General features: G+C 57.0%; 2 protein-coding genes and 1 long non-coding RNA gene across 7 annotated transcripts; 2 read left to right on the top strand and 1 right to left on the bottom strand.

The window, feature by feature from the left end:
- Positions 1–219: 219 nt before the first annotated feature.
- Fxyd7 (FXYD domain containing ion transport regulator 7) lies at positions 220–8,580 on the top strand. The gene is made up of 6 exons (XM_021641538.2): positions 220–322; positions 3,938–3,967; positions 6,113–6,187; positions 6,387–6,429; positions 6,517–6,557; positions 8,195–8,580. Exons 1-6 carry the CDS (start codon positions 292–294, stop codon positions 8,215–8,217), a joined length of 243 nt encoding a protein of 80 aa, XP_021497213.1. The 5' UTR covers positions 220–291; the 3' UTR covers positions 8,218–8,580.
- Positions 7,610–10,075, bottom strand: LOC132647126 (uncharacterized). The gene is made up of 2 exons (XR_009585413.1): positions 9,880–10,075; positions 7,610–9,689 (listed from the first exon to the last, which is right to left on the bottom strand). It is a non-coding gene; the product is annotated as an uncharacterized LOC132647126 (long non-coding RNA).
- Positions 8,718–17,541, top strand: Fxyd5 (FXYD domain containing ion transport regulator 5). Of its 5 annotated transcripts, none has more exons than XM_060366696.1 (11): positions 8,718–8,965; positions 9,582–9,642; positions 10,656–10,724; positions 11,646–11,705; positions 12,693–12,800; positions 13,992–14,045; positions 14,972–15,001; positions 15,404–15,433; positions 15,600–15,674; positions 17,229–17,274; positions 17,379–17,541. In XM_060366696.1, the coding sequence occupies exons 1-11, from the start codon at positions 8,843–8,845 to the stop codon at positions 17,401–17,403; spliced, it is 681 nt and encodes a 226-aa protein (XP_060222679.1). In that variant the 5' UTR covers positions 8,718–8,842; the 3' UTR covers positions 17,404–17,541. The 5 variants fall into 5 exon arrangements, with proteins under 5 accessions (XP_060222679.1, XP_021497164.1, XP_021497182.1 ...); XM_021641489.2 differs by having other exon boundaries at positions 8,746–8,965; positions 11,628–11,705; XM_060366698.1 differs by having other exon boundaries at positions 8,945–9,066; positions 11,628–11,705.
- Positions 17,542–18,428: the final 887 nt, after the last annotated feature.

Here is an 18,428-nt window from a genome sequence, read left to right as displayed (position 1 = left end):
GTTGCTCTCAGTGCCTCTCGTGCGGAACCCCGGAGCCCCCTTGGCCCCGGCAGGGGGCGCCCCCACCCTCGGAGAAGGGGCGGGGACACCAGCAGTGGGCGGGGCGGGGGCGGGGGGATGGCCTGGACTGGGGCGGGCTCTCCGGGCCCCCATTGGCTACAGGCCCCCACTCTACCAGGGCTCCCCCACCTTGCCTCCCCCCCCCCACATCAGTCTGTCCTGCTTCCAGCTGCTGCAGCCGCGCCTTCGCTGCTGCCTCAAGCACTCAGCAACCCCCTGCTCGGGCTCAGCATGGCCACCCCAACCCAGAGCCCCACAAACGGTGAGCGTCGTCTCCTGGGGAATGGGTGCTAGGAAGGAGGTGGAGGAATCCAGGGGGACAGGGTGTGGGGGAGAATCCCATACGAAAAAGGAAAACGAAGGGGCGATGTCTGCCCCAGTCACGGGGTGGAGGCTGAGGAGCACGGTCTTTGGAGCCCTTTGGGGTTTCTTGGGCACCCTCTCCCCAGGTGATATCCTCCCTGTGCGGGACCTATGATTAGAGAGTGGCAGTCCCGAGAGAAAGGATGCACGGACAGGTTGCTATGGCAACCGGGTGCCTGGTCCAGCACAGTGGTGGAAGCTAACGGGAAGAGCTAGGGGTTTGAGGGAGCTGACGGGTCTGCAGCCAGAGAGATTCTGGCAGACTTCAGCACCCTTGGAGGGGCTAGCTGAGGCGGTCCTTATGCCCTCTCTCCCTAGCACAGCGTCGATATTTGCTAAATTCCTTGACAGGGACAGAGGGACTGTTGACAGGGGAGAGAAGAGGGTGGTGGTGGTGTGACGAGAGATGGGTTAAGAAAGCAAGCCCGAAAGAGATAGAGACCAAGAGGGACAGGCGAGCCAGAGGCACAAAAACCCCAGGTGACAGGCTTTGAGAGCTGCAGAATCGGGAGGAGAGGGAGGAAGAGGGGCTGAGGGAGAGGCACACAGACCAGTGTGGAAGGGGGGGACGGGTGGGGCTGCAGCACTGCGGTGAACCTGCATGGTGGGAACGGAATGTGGGGACCCCCGTCCCAGCCCACACGTACTTATGGCTTCATCCCGGAGACACCCGGAGACGCTCTCGTCTCCCCGCATCCAGCCGCACTGGGTTTACGCTTCGCACCCATTAACCCAGATCTGCGAGCATCAGCTCAAACGCTCCCTGGCTCGGCGGCTTCCTGATTCCCCCCTCTGTTGCATCTATGGATGAGCTAGGGGTAGGATGATCAAATGGGGCTGGCGGCAGGGCAGAGGACTTGGGAGGGGGGGTGCTGTGGAATCCCTGGCGGTGGAAGGAACCCTAATCCCACTCTCATGGCACCTTCCCGTTTCCTCTTTCCCAGCAGGCGGGGTGGGGTGGGGTGGGGTGAGGGCTGTGTGGAGCCCTCGCTGCAGAATCCCGGGCAGGGAGGGGGGGTGAGGGGCTGCAGAGGCTGGGAGCCACCCCGGAGGGAGGGGGCAGGGCCGAGCCAGCAGGTCTGGCAGGAGCCCAGGCTTCTTTTTCGCAGAGGTGGTGGTTAGCAGGATCGATGGCAGCAGACGGATAGAGGTGGGAGGGCAGATGCCGTGCCAGTCCCCTTCTCCCTGTCACAGCCTGAGAGGGGACCGCAGGACTTGGGAAACCCCGGGGGAGGAAGAGCTCGGGTGCATGCTTCACAGACAGCTTAGGGAGACGAATTAATGAATCGCTGAAGGCGAGAAGGGAGGAGAAGGGAGATGCGGTTCTTGACAGAGAACAGGAGGGGAAACCAGGGGATGTGGGCATACTTGGGTCTAGGTCCATATTTTGGGGAGCGAAGACACTCACCTTGGCCGGAAGACAAGTCTGCAGGGGCAAAGAGGGGAGGCAAGATTGGCCCAACCCCCAAACCTCACAGGGGACCCCACCCAGCCTGGAATGCCAGGACCCCACCACCTCTAAAGATGCCCTGGTTACCATAGCAACCACCTCCTTTCTTATCTCTTCCTGGCAACTAGCCAAGAATGGTGTACATTGCTTTTCCTGCCTCCCGGCTCCACCCTTAACCCAGCCACACCCTGAAGAGTGGGACGGCTGTGGTCAGGGACCTGCCGGGGATCATCCGAGGAGCCCAGGAAGATGCTGGGACAGGCGAACACCTGGAGAAGAGCTGTGTGGGAAAATAGTACCTTCCTCTTTGGTGCAATCACCTGCAGCCTAGGAGGCCCTCTCTTCATTATTCATTCATTCACTCACTCACTCACTCACTCATTCCAGAAAACTTCTTGTGAACAGGACTGAACTGCAGAGAGCAATTGCTCACCCTCTGGTGGCAAAGCTAAAATGCAGCACAGTTGACTCTGGGTCCTAGCTGTATGTTTCTGGGTTTTGCCTTACTGAAATGTTCCTTTTATTGCCGTTTATTTAAGATTATTTTCCTCCAGAGGATTAACATCTCAAAGAATGTTTGTGGGCTTTACTTTTATCACCACCACAAATGGAAAATCAGTGTTTTCCCCCTCCTGCCCTAAAGTAAAGACAAGAAGCAGGTGCATGCAAGTAATCCCAGCATCCTGGAAGCAGAGACAGGAGGAATATGAGTTTTTGGGCGGCCTGGACTACATAGTGAGATCCTTCCCCCCCAAAAAAAGCAAAACGAAATCACATTCCCGAATCAACAACTCAGCTGACAAAGGTTAAAGATACATCGGCACTGAACCAGGATTTCCTTAGAGACTGGACAGAGACCTGGGAAGGCCACACCACACAAACCAGAGCTGTCTGTGGCCCTGCCTCATCCCAAGCTGTGTCAGTCAGCTTAGGTTCCAGGTAGAGTCAGTAACGAATAGTACCAAAAGTCTCAGTGGGGGAAGACGTTAGCACGTATTGCTGCCTTAAGGGCATGCAGACGGAGGCAGGAGGCTTCCATGTCCCAAAGACAGCTAAAACACTCGCCATCTTCAACACTCATTGGTCAGAGCTAAAGGTACAGCTGCACCCAGAAAGGGGGAGAGAAGCAGCAAGGCCGTTGCCCGGCTTCCTCTCCTCATTACCTGGCCTCGTTCTGCAACTCACGCCTGCAAAACTCTGCTGTGGACAGGGCAGAATGCGCTGCAGGAGGAAGCTGACAGCTACAGGGTGGACATCTTTTAATTTAGTTTTTAAGGACATCACTGTGTAGCCCTGGCTGAAAGTTATGCAGACCAGGCTGGCCTCAGACTCACGGAGATCCACCTTCTTCTGCCTCCCCAGTACTGGGGTTAAAGGCACGTGCTACCGTGACTGGCCAGAGTGGGCATCTTCCACTGGCACGAGTTACCACAAGATTATCCAAACTCTCGTAACTGCGAGTGTCTCAGGTGACAGAGAGTATACACTGTCCACCCTTGGATCCTGTGGCAGCCACCCAAGCAGATGGAAGAGCAGCTGTAGGAGGCTCGTGACCTCAGGGGCCCCTGGATGGCTGGGAAGGCTGAGGGAGTCCTCGTGGGAGGCCAGGGCATCCATCTGCTGGGTCTCCAGGGAGACTGGGCTCTGATAGATCTGCTGTGTGTGTGTGTGTGCAAATATATGTATTCGTCTGCCTGTATGCACCTTCATGAGTGCCTTGTGGAATGCTCGTGCATGTGTGTGCATGTGTGAGTACATTGTGTAAGTGTGTGTGTGTGTGTGTGTGTGTGTGTGTGTGTGTTTTGGGGGGGGGTGTTTCACAGAATGACCCCAAGGCATGTATCAGCTCTCCTTAGGGTCTAGGACCAGGACTGCCGTGTTCGGCTGGGTGGTACTAACTGTCGGACTTATGGGTCTGGAGAGCACCCTCCATGCTCTCCTGAGAGGTCAGCCTCCTACCCCAAGTCCCATAAAGAAGCGCTTGGTCCGTCCTGGTCCTCAGGGATGTTCAGAAAGCTAGCACTGAAACATGCTCCCCTCCCTTCTCTGTGTTTCTCCCCGCAGTCCCTGAAGAAACGGACCCATTTTTCTATGGTGAGTGTTGGGTCTTGTGTTGGGGAGACTCGCCTGGGGCTAGAATGGAGGGGTGCCTTTAGCCGGGCCTGTAGCCACAGCTGTGCCTACGGCTCACGAAGGAGGGGTCTGTGGAGGGCAGAGGCAGACCGGAGAAGGGAGGCCTTGCTCCTGCACCCCTGATGAAGGCTTAGAAGGCCTGCCCCCACCTTGGTTTCAGGGTAGAGAATAACTGGGGTTAGCAAGCACCGACCTAAGGCTTCTGCTTTGGAGACAAGGAAGAGACCTGGGGAGGGCCAACACATGCATTATGTCAGGGTTAGCTGGACTGTGCCAGTCAGACTAGGCTGCTGCCCGCCTCAGTAACAAACAGCACTCAGCCTCCCCGAGGATTACGACCAGGTCTCTGAGCTCATGCACTGATAATAATCAGAGGAGCAACTCCAGAAGGGTCTCAGAACGACTCAGGGGTTCCAACCTTGATTTACCCACTCCCTAGCTGTGTGGGCCTAGGGCAGGCAACGTCTCCTCTCTGGACCCTCCTGTTAATAAGCTGTGGTAATGGCTCCCACCAGCGAGGACTATGGGAAGAGTTACAGTTATGATGTCTTCCTGTCATCCCCAAGGCACTGAAGCCCTGGGTCTGGCAGATCTGAGATCTGGCCTGAATTCCCTCTTCCTGTCCCCCGATCCCCCTCATCTTTGCTCATGGCCCTCCTGGGCCAAGGGCCTCACTACCTCAGGGCCTTTGGACTTACCGTTCTTTCTGTTGGGAGCATGACCGCCCCACCCCCAAGCTCTCCACACAGTGAGCTGAGGCTCCTCTCCTTTCTGGCCTTGGTTCAGATATTGACTGCTCACTCAGGCTGCTCTGAGCCCCCGTCAGGAGCAGCCACACCACACCCCGCCATGACTTGGGGATTTGTGTGTGCGGTTTTTGGCCTCGTTAGCAATTTTTGCTTGTGGATGAATGCTGTGCTCCGTCCCGGCACTGGAGCCGGCTGCCGAAGGGCCGACGCACCGTGAACACAGCAGCTTCTCCACGGCCCCCTCCCTGCAACTACACGGGGAACCTCGGTGTGCTGGGCCCCAGGCCCTGTGACGGGCTTCTGGAGACACTGGGGGAGGTTTCCAGGCCAGACTTTTTTGCCCCGTCAGCCTCATGTCACACATGTATCGGAGACGAGAACAAATCTTCCTCGAGTTTAGGAGGCTGAGACAGAGGGGTTGTGAGTTTGAAGCCAGTTTGCACTATGCAGTGAGACCCATTCTCAAAGCCAGAAATTCTTAGGAAGGAAGCGGAAAGAGGGAACGGGGTGAGAGAGAGCTGGGACCACGGGATTTTTAAATGGGACAGCTCAGTTAAACCTCACCACCGGCTAGTGAGGAAGTCAAGAACACGGAGGAGCCTTCGGAGAGAGAAAGTGGCTGGTGCAAAGGTTCTGAGGCAGGGGTCGGGGGGCCAGCATGCTCTAAGAACAGGGAGGCTTATATGGCTGAGCAGAAGGCTGATGGGAAGGGAGCGGTGTGTGAACCTGAGTAGGATCAGGACTAGGCCCTCCACTGCGGGATTCTCATTCACTGTGTCTGTGTTACATGGACTGTATTAGTCAGACTAGGCTGCTGCCCGCCTCAGTAACAAATACCACTCGACGTCTCCATGGAATATGACCAGGTCTATGGGCTTTTGCATGGAAATAATCACAGACACAACTTGGGGAAGGTCATGGGGTGACTCTGATGTTGAATCCTGATTTGCCTTGGTTTTTGCTTGTGACACAATCGAGGGGCAGGAGAGAGGCCCTGGTCTTTCTGGGAGTAGTAGTGTTCTTGTGGCTTTGGGAGGGTGGTGGGGGCAGGGCAGCAGGACCATAGAAAGGTCTGCTGGGACAGTCCAGGCCTTGATCATGGAGGACAGGACCAAGACGAGGGTCTGGAGCCTAGCGTCTAGTCCAAGAATCCAGAAGAGCAGCACTGGGAAGGAGGGGGGAGGGTAGAGGCACAGTGGTCCCAGACTGACCCCCGGTAGGGTTTGGATTCTTCCCCAGTCCCGGATGGAGTCAGGGGCTAATGGGGCAGCTTCCCTGTCCTCGTCGGACCCCTGGCCTGAGCTTCATCCGGCTGGGATGAGGCTGCCCTGCCCTGAGGTCCCCCTGTCTCCCTTAGACTATGCCACGGTGCAGACTGTGGGGATGACCCTGGCCACTATCATGTTCGTGCTGGGGATCCTCATCATCCTCAGTAAGTGCCCTTCTTGTTTGTGGGGTCCCCACCTTAGAGGGTCCTGCCCACCCCACCCCGTCCCCACTTTCGAAGGTCCCGATCTTTGAGGGTCTCCTGCCGGTCACACCCCCTCCTTACCTGTGAAGGTCCCCTTCCCGCCCTGCCCTGTCCCGTGCTGCCCCACTCGCATGGCTCCCTGCTGTCTCTCTCCCAACAGGCAAGAAGGTGAAGTGCAGGAAGGCAGACTCCAGGTCTGAGAGGTGGGACAGCCTGGGGAACTGGGATGGACAGGGCCCAGGGAGCCTGCCCTGAGCCCTGCTAAGCTTTCTCCTCTCTCCCTCCAACAGCCCAACATGCAAATCCTGTAAGTCGGAACTGCCTTCCTCAGGTGAGCGTGGTTCTGGAGGAATACCTTAGTGGTCTATCTGGGGGCCCCTGGAGCCCCAGGCCCCCACCAGGCTACAGCTGATTCTCCGTCCCTCAGAGGCTGAAGCTACGGGGGGAGGATTTTAGCCATATCTCAAGGAGGTCTCAAGAAAGGCGAGCCTCAGAAAGTTTGGTGGGGTGTGGCTGGGGAAGTCTGACGGGATGGGAGAGGCTAGCACCTGGGAAACCCACACAGGTTTCTCTCTGTCTTCCAGGGGCCCACGGCAAAAAAGAGGGGCAGGGGAGGGAAAGGCAAGGGAGGGGAGACAGGGTAGGCTGCCGAGTGAATAGAGTGGTGGAACATGCCTTAAATCCCACCACTGGAGAGCTGGAGTGGGGCGAGGAGCAAGGAAGGGTGGGTCTCTGTGAATTCCAGGCCAAACAGGTCTGCGGGGTCCGACCCTGTCTCAAAAGAGAGGGGCTGCCGCCAGGAATGCTTGCCTCCAGGCTCCAGGCCCCATGGATGCCTGAACTGGGCACAGTGCCTGTCCATAATCTCAAAAACTCAGGGAATCAGGAGTCTGAGGTCATTCCCAGCTACAGGGAGAGTTTGAGAGCAGCCTGTGTCTCCAAGACAAGAAAAAGAAGAAAGATTTTAGCTGGAAGGAAGTCGGGGCGGGGGGGAGGAAGCTGGTGTAGAAGAACATAGAGGAGAGCAAGGAGGGTGAGCACGTGGGGACAGGAAGATGATAAAGATGGACGGTGATGGGGGTCTGGGGAGGTGGGAAGGATGAGGGGTGTGAAGGGTGGGCTTGGGAGACTTTGGGGTGGTTTTTGTTTGTTTGTTTTTCAGAATTGCCTCCTTTCTAAAGACTTTGTGGGTGAGAGAGAGAGAGGAAAAAAAAAAAAACCAAAACTCTCCACAACAGGACTCTTCCTCTCGTAGTGTCTCACTCTAGTCCTGGCTGCCAATCTCACACTCACAGCCACCACCACCCCCCATCCTCCCAAGTGCTGAGCTTCCCTGTGAGCCACCCGGCTGGCTTCCCATTAAGATCTCAGCCAGCCAGGCAGTGGTGGTGCACCCCTTTAATCCCAGCAGGAGACAGGCTGGTGGATCTCTGAGTTCCAGGGGCCATCCTGGTCTACAGAGTGAGCTGCAGGACAGACAAGGCTACCCAGAGAAAGCCTGTCTTGAGGGGAAGAAAGTGTCTTAGGACAAAGGGGTGGTGCTTAGATGGCGAGGCTGAGCGAGAAATGATACCATGTTTCGTATCTTCTTAATGAGAGTTAAGGTCATCCCGGGTGTCTCTTGGTGGTGCTGGTGTTTGACGCAGCCTTAGCTGGGGCAGGAGAACAAAGGTAGCGAGTTCCGGAAGGGGAGTGGAGGGTGCGTGCTAGCTGCCCAGCTTGTAGAAAAGGAGCTTGGGGTGCAGCATGAGACGGGGAGCCTTTCTTCCAAGGAGACTCTAAGCCCCCAGGAACACCCAGGTCGGTTTCCTCTGTGGCTCGAGATGGGGCGGACAGCAGCGACGAAGATGTCCCCATGGTGACGAGATATTGGGGTGGGGAAGAAATGAGGACTCCCCAGGGCGAGCCAGGGGGCCGTCATCCTTGGACTCCATTGGGCCACTAACGTGGGTTCTCTTCTGTCCCCAGCTCCTGGAGGTGGCGGCGTGTAGGGCCCTCTGCTGTCCCAGGCCTGAGCACAGGAGCCCAAGGACCCGGTGAAGGCGGTGGGGACCCAGCCTGGCGCCAGGGAGTGCGCCCCCGATGAGCCGCCACACCCACCCCAAGGCCGGAGCCACCGCACCCCGCTGTCCCTCCTCAGGCCTTGGCAATGGCGATCCCCCAAAGAGCCCGTTTGCACCCCAGATCCAGAGACTCAGGCCTCCAGCTCCTGGAATCCAGGAGTTCATCCCCAGTACCCCCGGGATCCTCGCGTCCCTCCTTCCTGCATATCCTGGTCTCCTCCGGACCCTCCCGGCTGTCCCCTCAGGGTCCACGTCTTGAGCTTAATAAATGTGCATTCGGTTTTTTCCTCCCGTTCTGTCTTGTGTGTTGTTGTCTGTGGGCACCCGAAGATGGGCTGGAAGGCTGAGGTGGCTGTTCTGATCCCTCCTCCTCCTCCTCCCCCAGGGCCTCCTTCTCTCGCCACATCCTTCCTTGCACACCTCCCCGAGGGGTCTCCCCGCCTCTGCGCCCTTGTCCCCATCTGCGCCCCTCAGACCCTCAAGGGGCCGGGCCATCGCCCTCCACCCCTCCAGCTCCCAGGCCTGCCTGTGGGGCCTGGAACCGGCAGAGGAAATGACTGAGCCGCTCTGGTCCCCGCCTGCCCGCCGGCGCCCGCGCCCCTGGCCACACGCTCCGCCCCGAGGCGGCTCCCACGCGGTGCTCTCACACTCCAGGCAAGAGACCCTGGGCTCGGACGTAAGTGGCTCCTTTGCTCTACCCGGGGTCACGCATGCAGGCGGGGAGCGGCTTGGGAGCGGAGACGGCGATGCCTCTGGTTCACTCACTCTGGCTCCTCGGTGGGCGCCCCCTCCTGCCTCAGTCTCCCCAGAGCGCCCCCACCCCGGGCGGACCGGTCCCTGGGAGGGCTCCCCGGCTGGGTGCGGTGGTGCCTGCAGCGCAGCCGGACACCAGCTCACTTTTTCCTCTGCGCAGCCTCGCATTAGTCACCCTTCCTGTTCCCCTCCTGGCCCCGCGGCTCTGGGCTCCGGGCCTCGAGGGAGCAGGCGCCGCCGCGGGAGCCCCCGGCTTCCTCCGCCCGGGAACGGCGGGGTTCGGAGGGTCAGCTCCGGCGGCGGGAGCAGGGAGCGGCTTCTTGGCCTCAGGCGCTGTCAGGAGGCCAGGCTCACCTGCCGCCCCTGGTTTTCTTTGGGGATAGCTCTTGGAGGGAGGGGATGGTGGTTGGGGACTCTAAAAAAGCGTTCCTCCCCAGAGGCACAAATCCGGAGGGTCCCTGAGGCCCGGGGCCTGCTCCGAGGAGGCTGCGGGATGGGAGTGGCCGCCTCACTTACCTTTGTCTCCACCTGCCCCGCAGATGTCACCGTCCAGTCGCCTGTGTCTCCTCACCATTGTCGCCCTGGTTCTGCCCAGCAGAGGTAAGCCACCACCATCCCCAGCCCTCAGCTCCGGGCCCAGTGGGCAGCTAGGTGGGCGACAGGGAAGCCCGAAAGCTCTGAACCATCTTCACAGCCCCCTTCCCCCAGTGAGCTGGCACCAGGAAGTGGGGACGGTGAGGCCGGCACCGGGTTGCGCCCTCTTTGGCTCTTTCCAGAGGGTCTGGCTGGAGCCTGTCCTGCTGAGCATCCTCCCTTTCACCTCCAAGAAGAACTTACTGAGTTTGGCTTGGCTGGGAGACGGGTGTCGGTTTTCTCCTCGGCAGCCAGGAAACCCCAGGCTCCAGCAAAGCAGAAGTGTTGGGTTTTCTGAGAGTACAGTCAGGCGAGGGGGTCCAGCTCGGGGTAGTCTCCAGAGTAGGAGACCCTCACCCTTGCCTGGAGAGCACTTCTCAGAGGGGATAGCCCTGGGTGGGTGGGGACTCCCTAGTGTGTGCTGGGCTTTGGATCACTTCCGTTAGTTCCGTCCTCTGTGGTACCATGCCCATTGTATGGATGGGGGACACAGGAAGAGGAGGGAGCAGCCGGCAGAGATGGTGATGAGTCCAGTGAGCCTGAAGGGTCCGACCTGACTTGGGTGTTCACAGGTCCCTTCTGGCTACAGGGGATGGGAAGCAATGAGGAGCAAACCCCTTCCCTCCTTAGCCGAGTACTGGGCAGGGAGCCAGGGTCGGTTTTTATCCGCCTGTTTTCAGGTGAGGCAAAGGAGACAGGGAGGGAGCTTCCGTGGCCTGAGCCACACGGAGGAAGTGGTTGGCAGCAGGATGTGCTCTGCGGCCCTGGCTTACCCCTAGCTCCTGGACTCTCACTGAGACTATCCTGCATGGCTGTGCAAAGGTCCTGGAGTAGTACTAGGTTTATGTCACTCTCAGGACCACGGTGTGGCCCAGCCAAAGCTGGTTCCCCGGGACTTCTGAGGGTCGGGCCCGGTGGGACAGAAGTCATAGGGAAAGGATGCAAGGCTCCTTCCTGACCACTCAGCCTTGATTCCCCAGGGCAGACACCAGAAAAGCCCACACCCGGCTTTGCAGTGGACCCAACTCCTGTGAACCCTCATGCCCCAGGTAAGAGAATGGAGGCAGAGCTGTAAAATTCTCACTTCGGGTAACAGCATGACAGCTGGACCAAGCAGGGAAATTTACATTTGTGTAACTGGAAAAACAAAACAAAAACAAAACAAAACAAAAAAAAACAACAACAAAAAATCGGGGTTTCAGGCATGGCTTGATCTAGGTACTTAAACGCTGCGATCAGGAACCTGACACCAACTCTTGCTTCTGCCTCTTCTGTGTGAGGTTCACCACAGTCAGCTTCTCACTGAGGACAATCGGTTTTACATTGTGGGCACGACAGTTGTTATCTACCATCTGACATCCATTTGATGTCAGAGGAGGAGGGTCCTCCAACCAAGATCCACCTACCGAGTGCCCCACCCAGGGGCTATTATTTGAGCAGGTGATAGTGGTTTGTGGATGTCTGGGAAACTGAGCCAAACAGTTTTCAGAGCTTCTGAGTCTCACTAGTGGGTCTGGAAGCAAGGGAGATCCATGCATCCCGTTTGAATGCTTATCAAGGGGCCTGAATTCCCTCTCTCATCACTTCAAAATGGACTTGAAGGCAGTCAGCAGAGGGCTTGCTCACAAGTCTGAGGACCCCAGTTCAATCTCAGAACTATCCCAGAAGGCCAGCCATCAGGGCACGTGGTTGTAAACCCCAAGGTGGGGAGGAGGAGGCAGGTGGGACCCCAGGGCTTGCCGGCCTAACTTACTCAGGGAGCCCCAAGCCAAGGAGAGAGCCTGTCTCAAAGAACGGAAGGTGGAAAGGAAAGTCAGTGGAGATGGTTTCTGCCCGCCTTGCATGCATACAGGCATTTAATGGGGGTGGGGGAGGGAAGAGTTGCTATGGAAACTCTCCAGTCTTCACCTGTGGAAATTCTCTGCCTCTGCCTCTCACGTCTTCTCTCTCAGACCCTGTTTTTACCCCAGTTCCTGAAAGCAGCCCAGAAGTCTGGCCCACGCCTCCCATCCTGAGCAGGGACGCTGATGGTGAGTGGGATGGGGCAGGGCCCATCAATGCATCCTTTCCTCTGACCTCCAATGTTTCCTTACTCATTTCAGCCCACCACTGCTCTGGGCCCTTGCCAGCCCCACTCAGTTACCTATTTATCTTGACCAGACACTACTGCTTTGTAGCCCAGAGTGGCTTTGAACTTGGGGCAGTCCTCCTGCCTCAGCCTCTGGAGTGCTGACATTACAAGCACGTGCTGCTTGTGTCTATCTGGCATCCAATTCCACTGGCTTACAAACAAAGCATTTTTTTTTAAGTGACCCGTTTCCAAAAGTTGAACATTAGGTCTTTATTGACACTCCCAGTGCCTGTTCTGTCATTGCTTCTGTTCAACTCTGTCTCTTTAAAAGTTTTTTTTTCCCAAGTAATAGTTATACTTTTTCTTGCAGTATAACATAAGTTAAGTGTTCCGCATAATTTCTTTGGTTAAGAATTACTGATGTTGGAGGTGTGGCTCAGTGGTAGAGCCCCTGCCTAGAATCCCCCAGTGAGGGGCTGGGGCGTGGCTCAGTGGTAGAGCCCCTGCCTGGAATCCCCCAGTGAGGGGCTGGGGTGTGGCTCAGTGGCAGAGCCCCTGCCTGGAATCCCCCAGTGAGGGGCTGGAGGCTCAGTGGTACCATGCCTATCATGTTTTGAGTTCAATCCCTAGTATCCCTGCTGAAATAAATATTGTGTTATGCCAGCACACAGGAAGCTGTGGCAAGAGGATGAAAAGCTCAAGGTCAGTTGGGGCTACACGGCGAGACCTTGTTTTGTTTTTTAAAGAAAAGTTGTCCTGGTAGTGGGCACACATTTGATTGCCCTGCAGTGTTCGAAAAGAGCCCCCAGCTTCACGGAAACAAAAGTGACAGCTTGTGCTCCTGCCGGGAGTACCACCACGTGGAGGGAGCCTGGCAGTTCCGGGCAGAGCACATCTCTTCCCCTCACATCCCACCCTCTCCCCCTTATTCTTCTGACCTGAGCAGATGCCACAGGAAGCCAGACAGCAGCCACAACCGAAACCCAGCAACCGACAGGAGTGCAGTCTGCTAACCCAGTGACAGATCCAAAGACACACAGGAGCAGCCAGGAAGGTAGAGAGCCCCAGCTGGCGGCGGTAGCCGCTGTTTTTTTTTTTTTTTTTTTTTTTTTTTAATCTCGTTTTCTCCGTTCTGGGTCGGCATCCCCCCAAGGGCTTCCCTCAAAGCACCTTCCTGGGGAACGGTTGATAAACTCTCAGCCGGTGCTTGAGCGAGAGTGTGTCTGAGATGTGGAGGAGTCCAGAGGTAAAGTTCAACGCTTCTTTAAGGATGACCTTCTCGGATCCCCGATGAAGCTACTCCATAGCAGAGGACTCGTGCTGGAGCATTCCAGCATGTCTTCCCCCAGTGCAATAGACAAGCGCCGACTGGCTGTCCTTTCCCCTTCACTAGGCTGGTTCAGAGAAGTAGACTTGTGGGTTTCCTCTCTGTCTTTTTTTTTCTGTTACAGCAGGAGTTTTTTTAGTTGCAAAATAAACTTTTTTTTTTTGACATATTGGCTTAATTCTGTAAACTCTGAACACAGGGTATCAGGCATAGCCGGATCAAGGAACTTAAGCTTCGTATGGCTGAATTGCTCCCTCGTGCCCCTGTTGTCTTCATTCGCTTTTCTTCTTGGTAGCAAAGATGCCCCATAATTGAGCAGCTAGCAGACACACACAGCTCTTTCCCATAAGCCCTGCCCCAGGGCCTGGAATTTCGTGGTAGAGATCGTATGTCTTTGTCTAAGCCAATGGAAACCTGAAATCAAGCTCTCCCATTGCTCACTGGAGCCTGGTTTCCCACCTTGAGCCTGGGAAAGTCCACAGAGTCCAGAACCAGGAAGGAAGTAGTTTCCTGGAGACGGGAAGGTTGATGGTGGCCGCAGGTGTGAGGAAAGGGGCTGAGCTGAGGCCGAGGCAGCAGACCCCTAGGCCTTACGTGACGTGACGTCAGAGCTCAGGAAGCGTGAGGACTCGAAGGGGTGTGGGTGATGCGGCAGGCCCTGCCTCCAGAAAGACGGTGTCCGCTCCTTTTGGTCACAATATTTTGAATAAGTATCTCCAGGCTGGAGGGGGCCAAGTCCGTGAAATCCCGGCTTCCGCTCCTGGGTTCTGAGTGGTGTCCCAGAAGAGGGGCCGGCCCGGCCTGAGCAGCTGGTCCTCCCTGTGCACTGCACCCCAGCTGGGGCTCGCATCCCTGGGTCTGCCCCCGAGTCCCCTCCTGCTGCCCACTGTCTCCTGATTTTCTGCCTATCACCTGAAGGTACCACCACACTCCCCGGGATCAGGACTCCGTTCCACCGGAAGGACCTACCAGGTTAGTACCTCCTTTTCCTGACCAGAAACCGGCCGTCAGTAGCTCCGGCTCAGCGTGGTACAGTCTGCAGGGCTCCCGCCACGGAGGTGGCTGGCGGAGGGTAGGAACGCTCTGAATTCCGCAAATGGGAATCAGGGCTGAACTGAGCTGGGCAGCTGCTCAGGCCACTACAGACTGGCTCACACACCTAAGATCAATTGTGAACCAGCAGGGGCCCCCTACTGAAGATAGAGAAGCCACACCCTCGGTCACCCGCCCCCCTCTGCACTCAGCACGAATTCACATGCGTGCCAGGCAGCGATGAACAGGATGGACAGACAGCTCTCCTGTTGTAGGGCGTGGTGGCTCATCCCTGTAATCTTTGCGCCTGGGAAACAGAGAAGGAAGACGGCTCCATGTCCATGGCTGCAGCCTGGACGACATAGCGAGCCCCATGACAACCCAGGCTGCACAGTGAGACTCTCTGAACCTGACGCTTTAGTGGGGGAAGACAGCAGACAATGACTGGAATACTTACATATCTGATGATTATTTTAAAAATTTATTATCGTGAAAAATAGAGGGAAATTAGGGATTAGCGAATAGTCGGGGTGTCTTGGAATCAAGGAATCAAGGAAGGCTCTCAGGTGAACGAAGAGCCAGGAGCAGCTGTGGGTATCTGCAAAAGTCTGCTCCTTCTGGGAGAGGAAAGGGCAAAGGTCCCGAGATGAGTGTCAGGTTGGACTGAGGAACAGGGCGGCCCGTGGGTGCCAGGAGTGATACAGGCAGAGCAGAGACGGTGGTGGATCACGGTGAGGGCTTCCATCTTCGTTCTGAGGCCTTAGGAGGCTGAGTCTTGGGTGTCACCATGCCCCAGCTCTGCACCTCGCTCATCCACACCACAGACCCCCGCCCAGCTCTGACTCACCTTTATTTGTCCTCTCCAGAACCGAATAAGAATGACCCCTTCAAATACGGTAAGTGACCCTCCACCCCCCCCCCCCACCCTCCACCGCTGCTGGAGGTCTGTGAGGTCTGCTATGCTAAGTTATCCAAGGAATCAAGGAAGGCTTTCAGGTGAAGGCCAGGAGCAGCTGTGGGTATCTGCAGGAGGTCTGCTCCCTCCAGGAGAGGGGAGGGCAAAGGTCCCGAGATGAGTGAGCGTCAGGTTGGACTGAGGAACAGGGAGGCCCACAGGTGCCAGGAGTGGAGAAGGTAGAGGCCACGTGACGTGGCCGGTCACATCGAGGGCTTCCATCTTCGTTCTGAGGCCTTAGGAGGCTGAGTCTCGGGTGTCGCCACCCCCCAGCTCTGCACCTCACTCATCCTCACCACAGACCCCCGCCCAGCTCTGACTCACCTTTATCTGTCCCCTCCAGAATCGAATAAGAATGACCCCTTCAAATATGGTAAGTGACCCTCCACCCACCTGTACCCCCATACCTGTACCCTGATGGAGATCTGTGGGGTCTGCTATGGTAAGTTATCCATCCCCCCCACATGCACACAGATGCACATGAGTGGGGAAGAAAGACAAGGCCCCCTCACCAGACACCTCCGTTTCTCTCTCCACAGATGAGGGCACTCTGCGAAAACGGGGGCTCCTGGTGGCAGCCGTGCTGTTCATCACTGGCATTATCATCCTCACCAGTGAGAGTGGGGCTTGGGCGGGAGGGGCGCTGGGGAGGAGGGGGTGGGACATCTGGGCTGTGCGGTGACCGCAGGTCAGGGGTCTCGAAAGCCCGTGGGCGAGGCTGTGCAAACTCAGCACCCCAACAGACCACCCCAGCTGTGACACTATGGGCCAAGTCAGTGGGGGGGGGGGACTGTCCCCAGGGCACTCGCTGCGTTACCCCTGTGCTTGTTCAAGTGAGGAGGCCCAAAACGAGGACGTGGCTAACCACTGGGCCACCCCTTCCACCTCAACCTTGAACTCTAGACCTCCTGCCTCCACACCTCCCAAGTGCTAAGATAATAGGAGCACTCGGTTAATGCGGCACTGGGAACCGAAGAAAATACAGCAGAGGCTGACACAGGAAGAGAGTCCATGTCTTCCTGGACAAGGAGAGGGAGGGTGTGTGGCAGAAGAGGTCACGAGACAAGACAGGAAGTGAGAGAGCAGGAAGGAGTCTGGGTGATCTTTCTAGGACAGCTCACCCTCCCAAAGGTTAACCGACTGAAAGGGAGGGCAGAGCTGTAACCTCGGTGCCTCCAGACCCTGCCTCAAAAAGGTTCCCATCCCACCTTCTCAGGCCCCAACACGGGCACTGAGGACCCAGCTTCTAACACAGGCATTGGGGGACACCCCCAAACCACATGCGACTGGGTGCAAGACTGTGACGGAGGCTGGCTCGCCCTGGGGGCTTCAGAGCGTGGCAGAGCCGGAGGAGGGTCCTTGTCAGGGGTGAAATCGGGATGTCGTAAGGTCCAGACGACTAAAAGTCACTTGGGCTGAGGGAGCAGGGTTCGCAGAGGTCCAGGGGACAGAAAAGAGCTGGACCCCGAGGTAAGGCCAGGCCAGGCCAGGGAGGCGGAAGGGCCGCCATGTTCTAACGTCTCTGTAGCTACTGAGACTCTCTCCCCCAGTTGACTCGGATCCAGGTCTCAGCCTCTCACTCATTCATGTTCTTTGAGCTCATTTCTGACCTTTTACGGCAGAGCCTTTGCACAAGCTGCTCTGCCCAGCACCTGCCTCTGCATTTATTTATTTCAGTGTGTGTGTGTGTGTGTGCGCGCGCACACACGCAGTACACATGAAGAGATCTGAAGACAACTTTCACGAGTTGGTTCTCTCCTTTTAACAAACACGAAGATCGATTGATTGATTTTTACATATATTGGTGTTCCGTCAGTACGTACGTCTGCACACCAGAAGAGGGCGTCAGATCCCATGGGACTGCAGTTACAGAGGGTTGTGAGCCTCCAGGTGGGGGCTGGGAATTGAACCCTGGTCCTCCAGAAGAGCAGCCTGTGCTCTTAACCACTGAGCGGTTTCCTCGGCCCCTGGCTCTGCCTTCCTACCACGTAGGATCCAGGAATAGATCAGGTTACCTGGCTCAGCAGCAAACACCTTCTTGCCGTCCTGCTGGCCCTCTTCACGTGTTTATCAAATGGACAGGGAGCTTCCTTAGGGCCAACACTGGCCGTCCCGCAGCGGGCCCCCAGTGCACACATGGTAATCAGTTCTGTTTCCTTCTCTTCCAGGTGGGAAGTGTCGCCAGTTTTCTCGGATGTGTCTGAATCGCCACAGGTGAGTGGGATGATGCCCCGATGGGCATCCCAGCGATGGGCACCCCAGCTGGAGCCTCCTACCACACCAGCTCACCAGCCCTGGCCTCCTTCTTCTACTCCAAGAGCCTACAGAGTGGTCAAGCCATAAAGATCCTTGAAGGAAGAGGCCCCTGGTGGGAGCCGGGTCTAGGCTGATGGTCTCCCCGCCCTGAGGGTTCCTGGCTCTCCAGGCACTGCTGTGCCCCTCTCTGTGCTGTTGGGATAAATCGACACGGTCTCTCTTCCACGGCTTCTGTCTTCTGTGAATCTGTGACACAGAGTGGGGTTGGGGAGGGCTGGGCTTGGAGCCCTAGGGAGTAGGTAAGGGTGTCACACACTCCACGGTCAAGGACAAAAATAAAGTGGGTGAGAAGGGGAGGCCTGCTGTGGGCGTGGAGGGTTAGGCCCTGTGGGGTGAGAGGACACTGATCCAGCCCGCTGTCAGAGCCGGCTTAGGACCAGCATTCCACGGGAGTGAGCATGATGTGGGGGTCCCTGCGCAAGTCACCCCCTTATCTTATAGGTGTGAATATAGAGCCTGTATCCCCAAGCTCTTGTCTTAGGGCGTGTCCACCAGGGAGACTGTGGGGTTCTGGGGTGCCCTCCGAGCAGAGAAGGCAGGGGAGAGCCGAGCGGGGGAGGGGCAGGCTCTGGCAGACCTTTCCTGGGGAGGCTTGGACCTTATGGGGCGAGCTCAGCCCAGTCCAGCCAGGCTGGTCCTTCCTTTCAGGCAGGCGCAGGGGGTGTTGTGGGAAGGGGTGTCTTCTCCAAGATTATAGTCAGGGTCACCGCACAGTCAAGAGAGCAGGTCCCAGGCCGGGGTTTTGCGTAATGCTACTGCAGGAACTTGAGGCCAGAGTGAGCTAGGGGTTATGACATCATTTCAGCAGGCCACATGAAAAGAAGAGGAAAAGAAGTCGTAAGAAAGAAGAGAAAACCGTTTGCAACTGAGCTGCGGGCCTGCCTAGTCTGCACAGAAGTTTCGGTTTGAACCGAAGCACCTCATAAAAATCAAGCATGGTGGGGCACACCTGGAATCTTGGAAGGCAGAGGCAGGAGCATCAGAAGCTTGATGCCCTTGGCTGTGTATCTTAGGTTCAAGTCTAGCCTGGGCTGCAGGAATCCATGTCTTAA

Source organism: Meriones unguiculatus, chromosome 14 (assembly GCF_030254825.1).
Source record: "Meriones unguiculatus strain TT.TT164.6M chromosome 14, Bangor_MerUng_6.1, whole genome shotgun sequence".
Lineage (NCBI taxonomy): Eukaryota > Metazoa > Chordata > Mammalia > Rodentia > Muridae > Meriones > Meriones unguiculatus.
The sequence above is the reverse complement of the archived record's forward strand: the minus strand, read 5'-3'. Positions and strand labels throughout refer to the sequence as shown.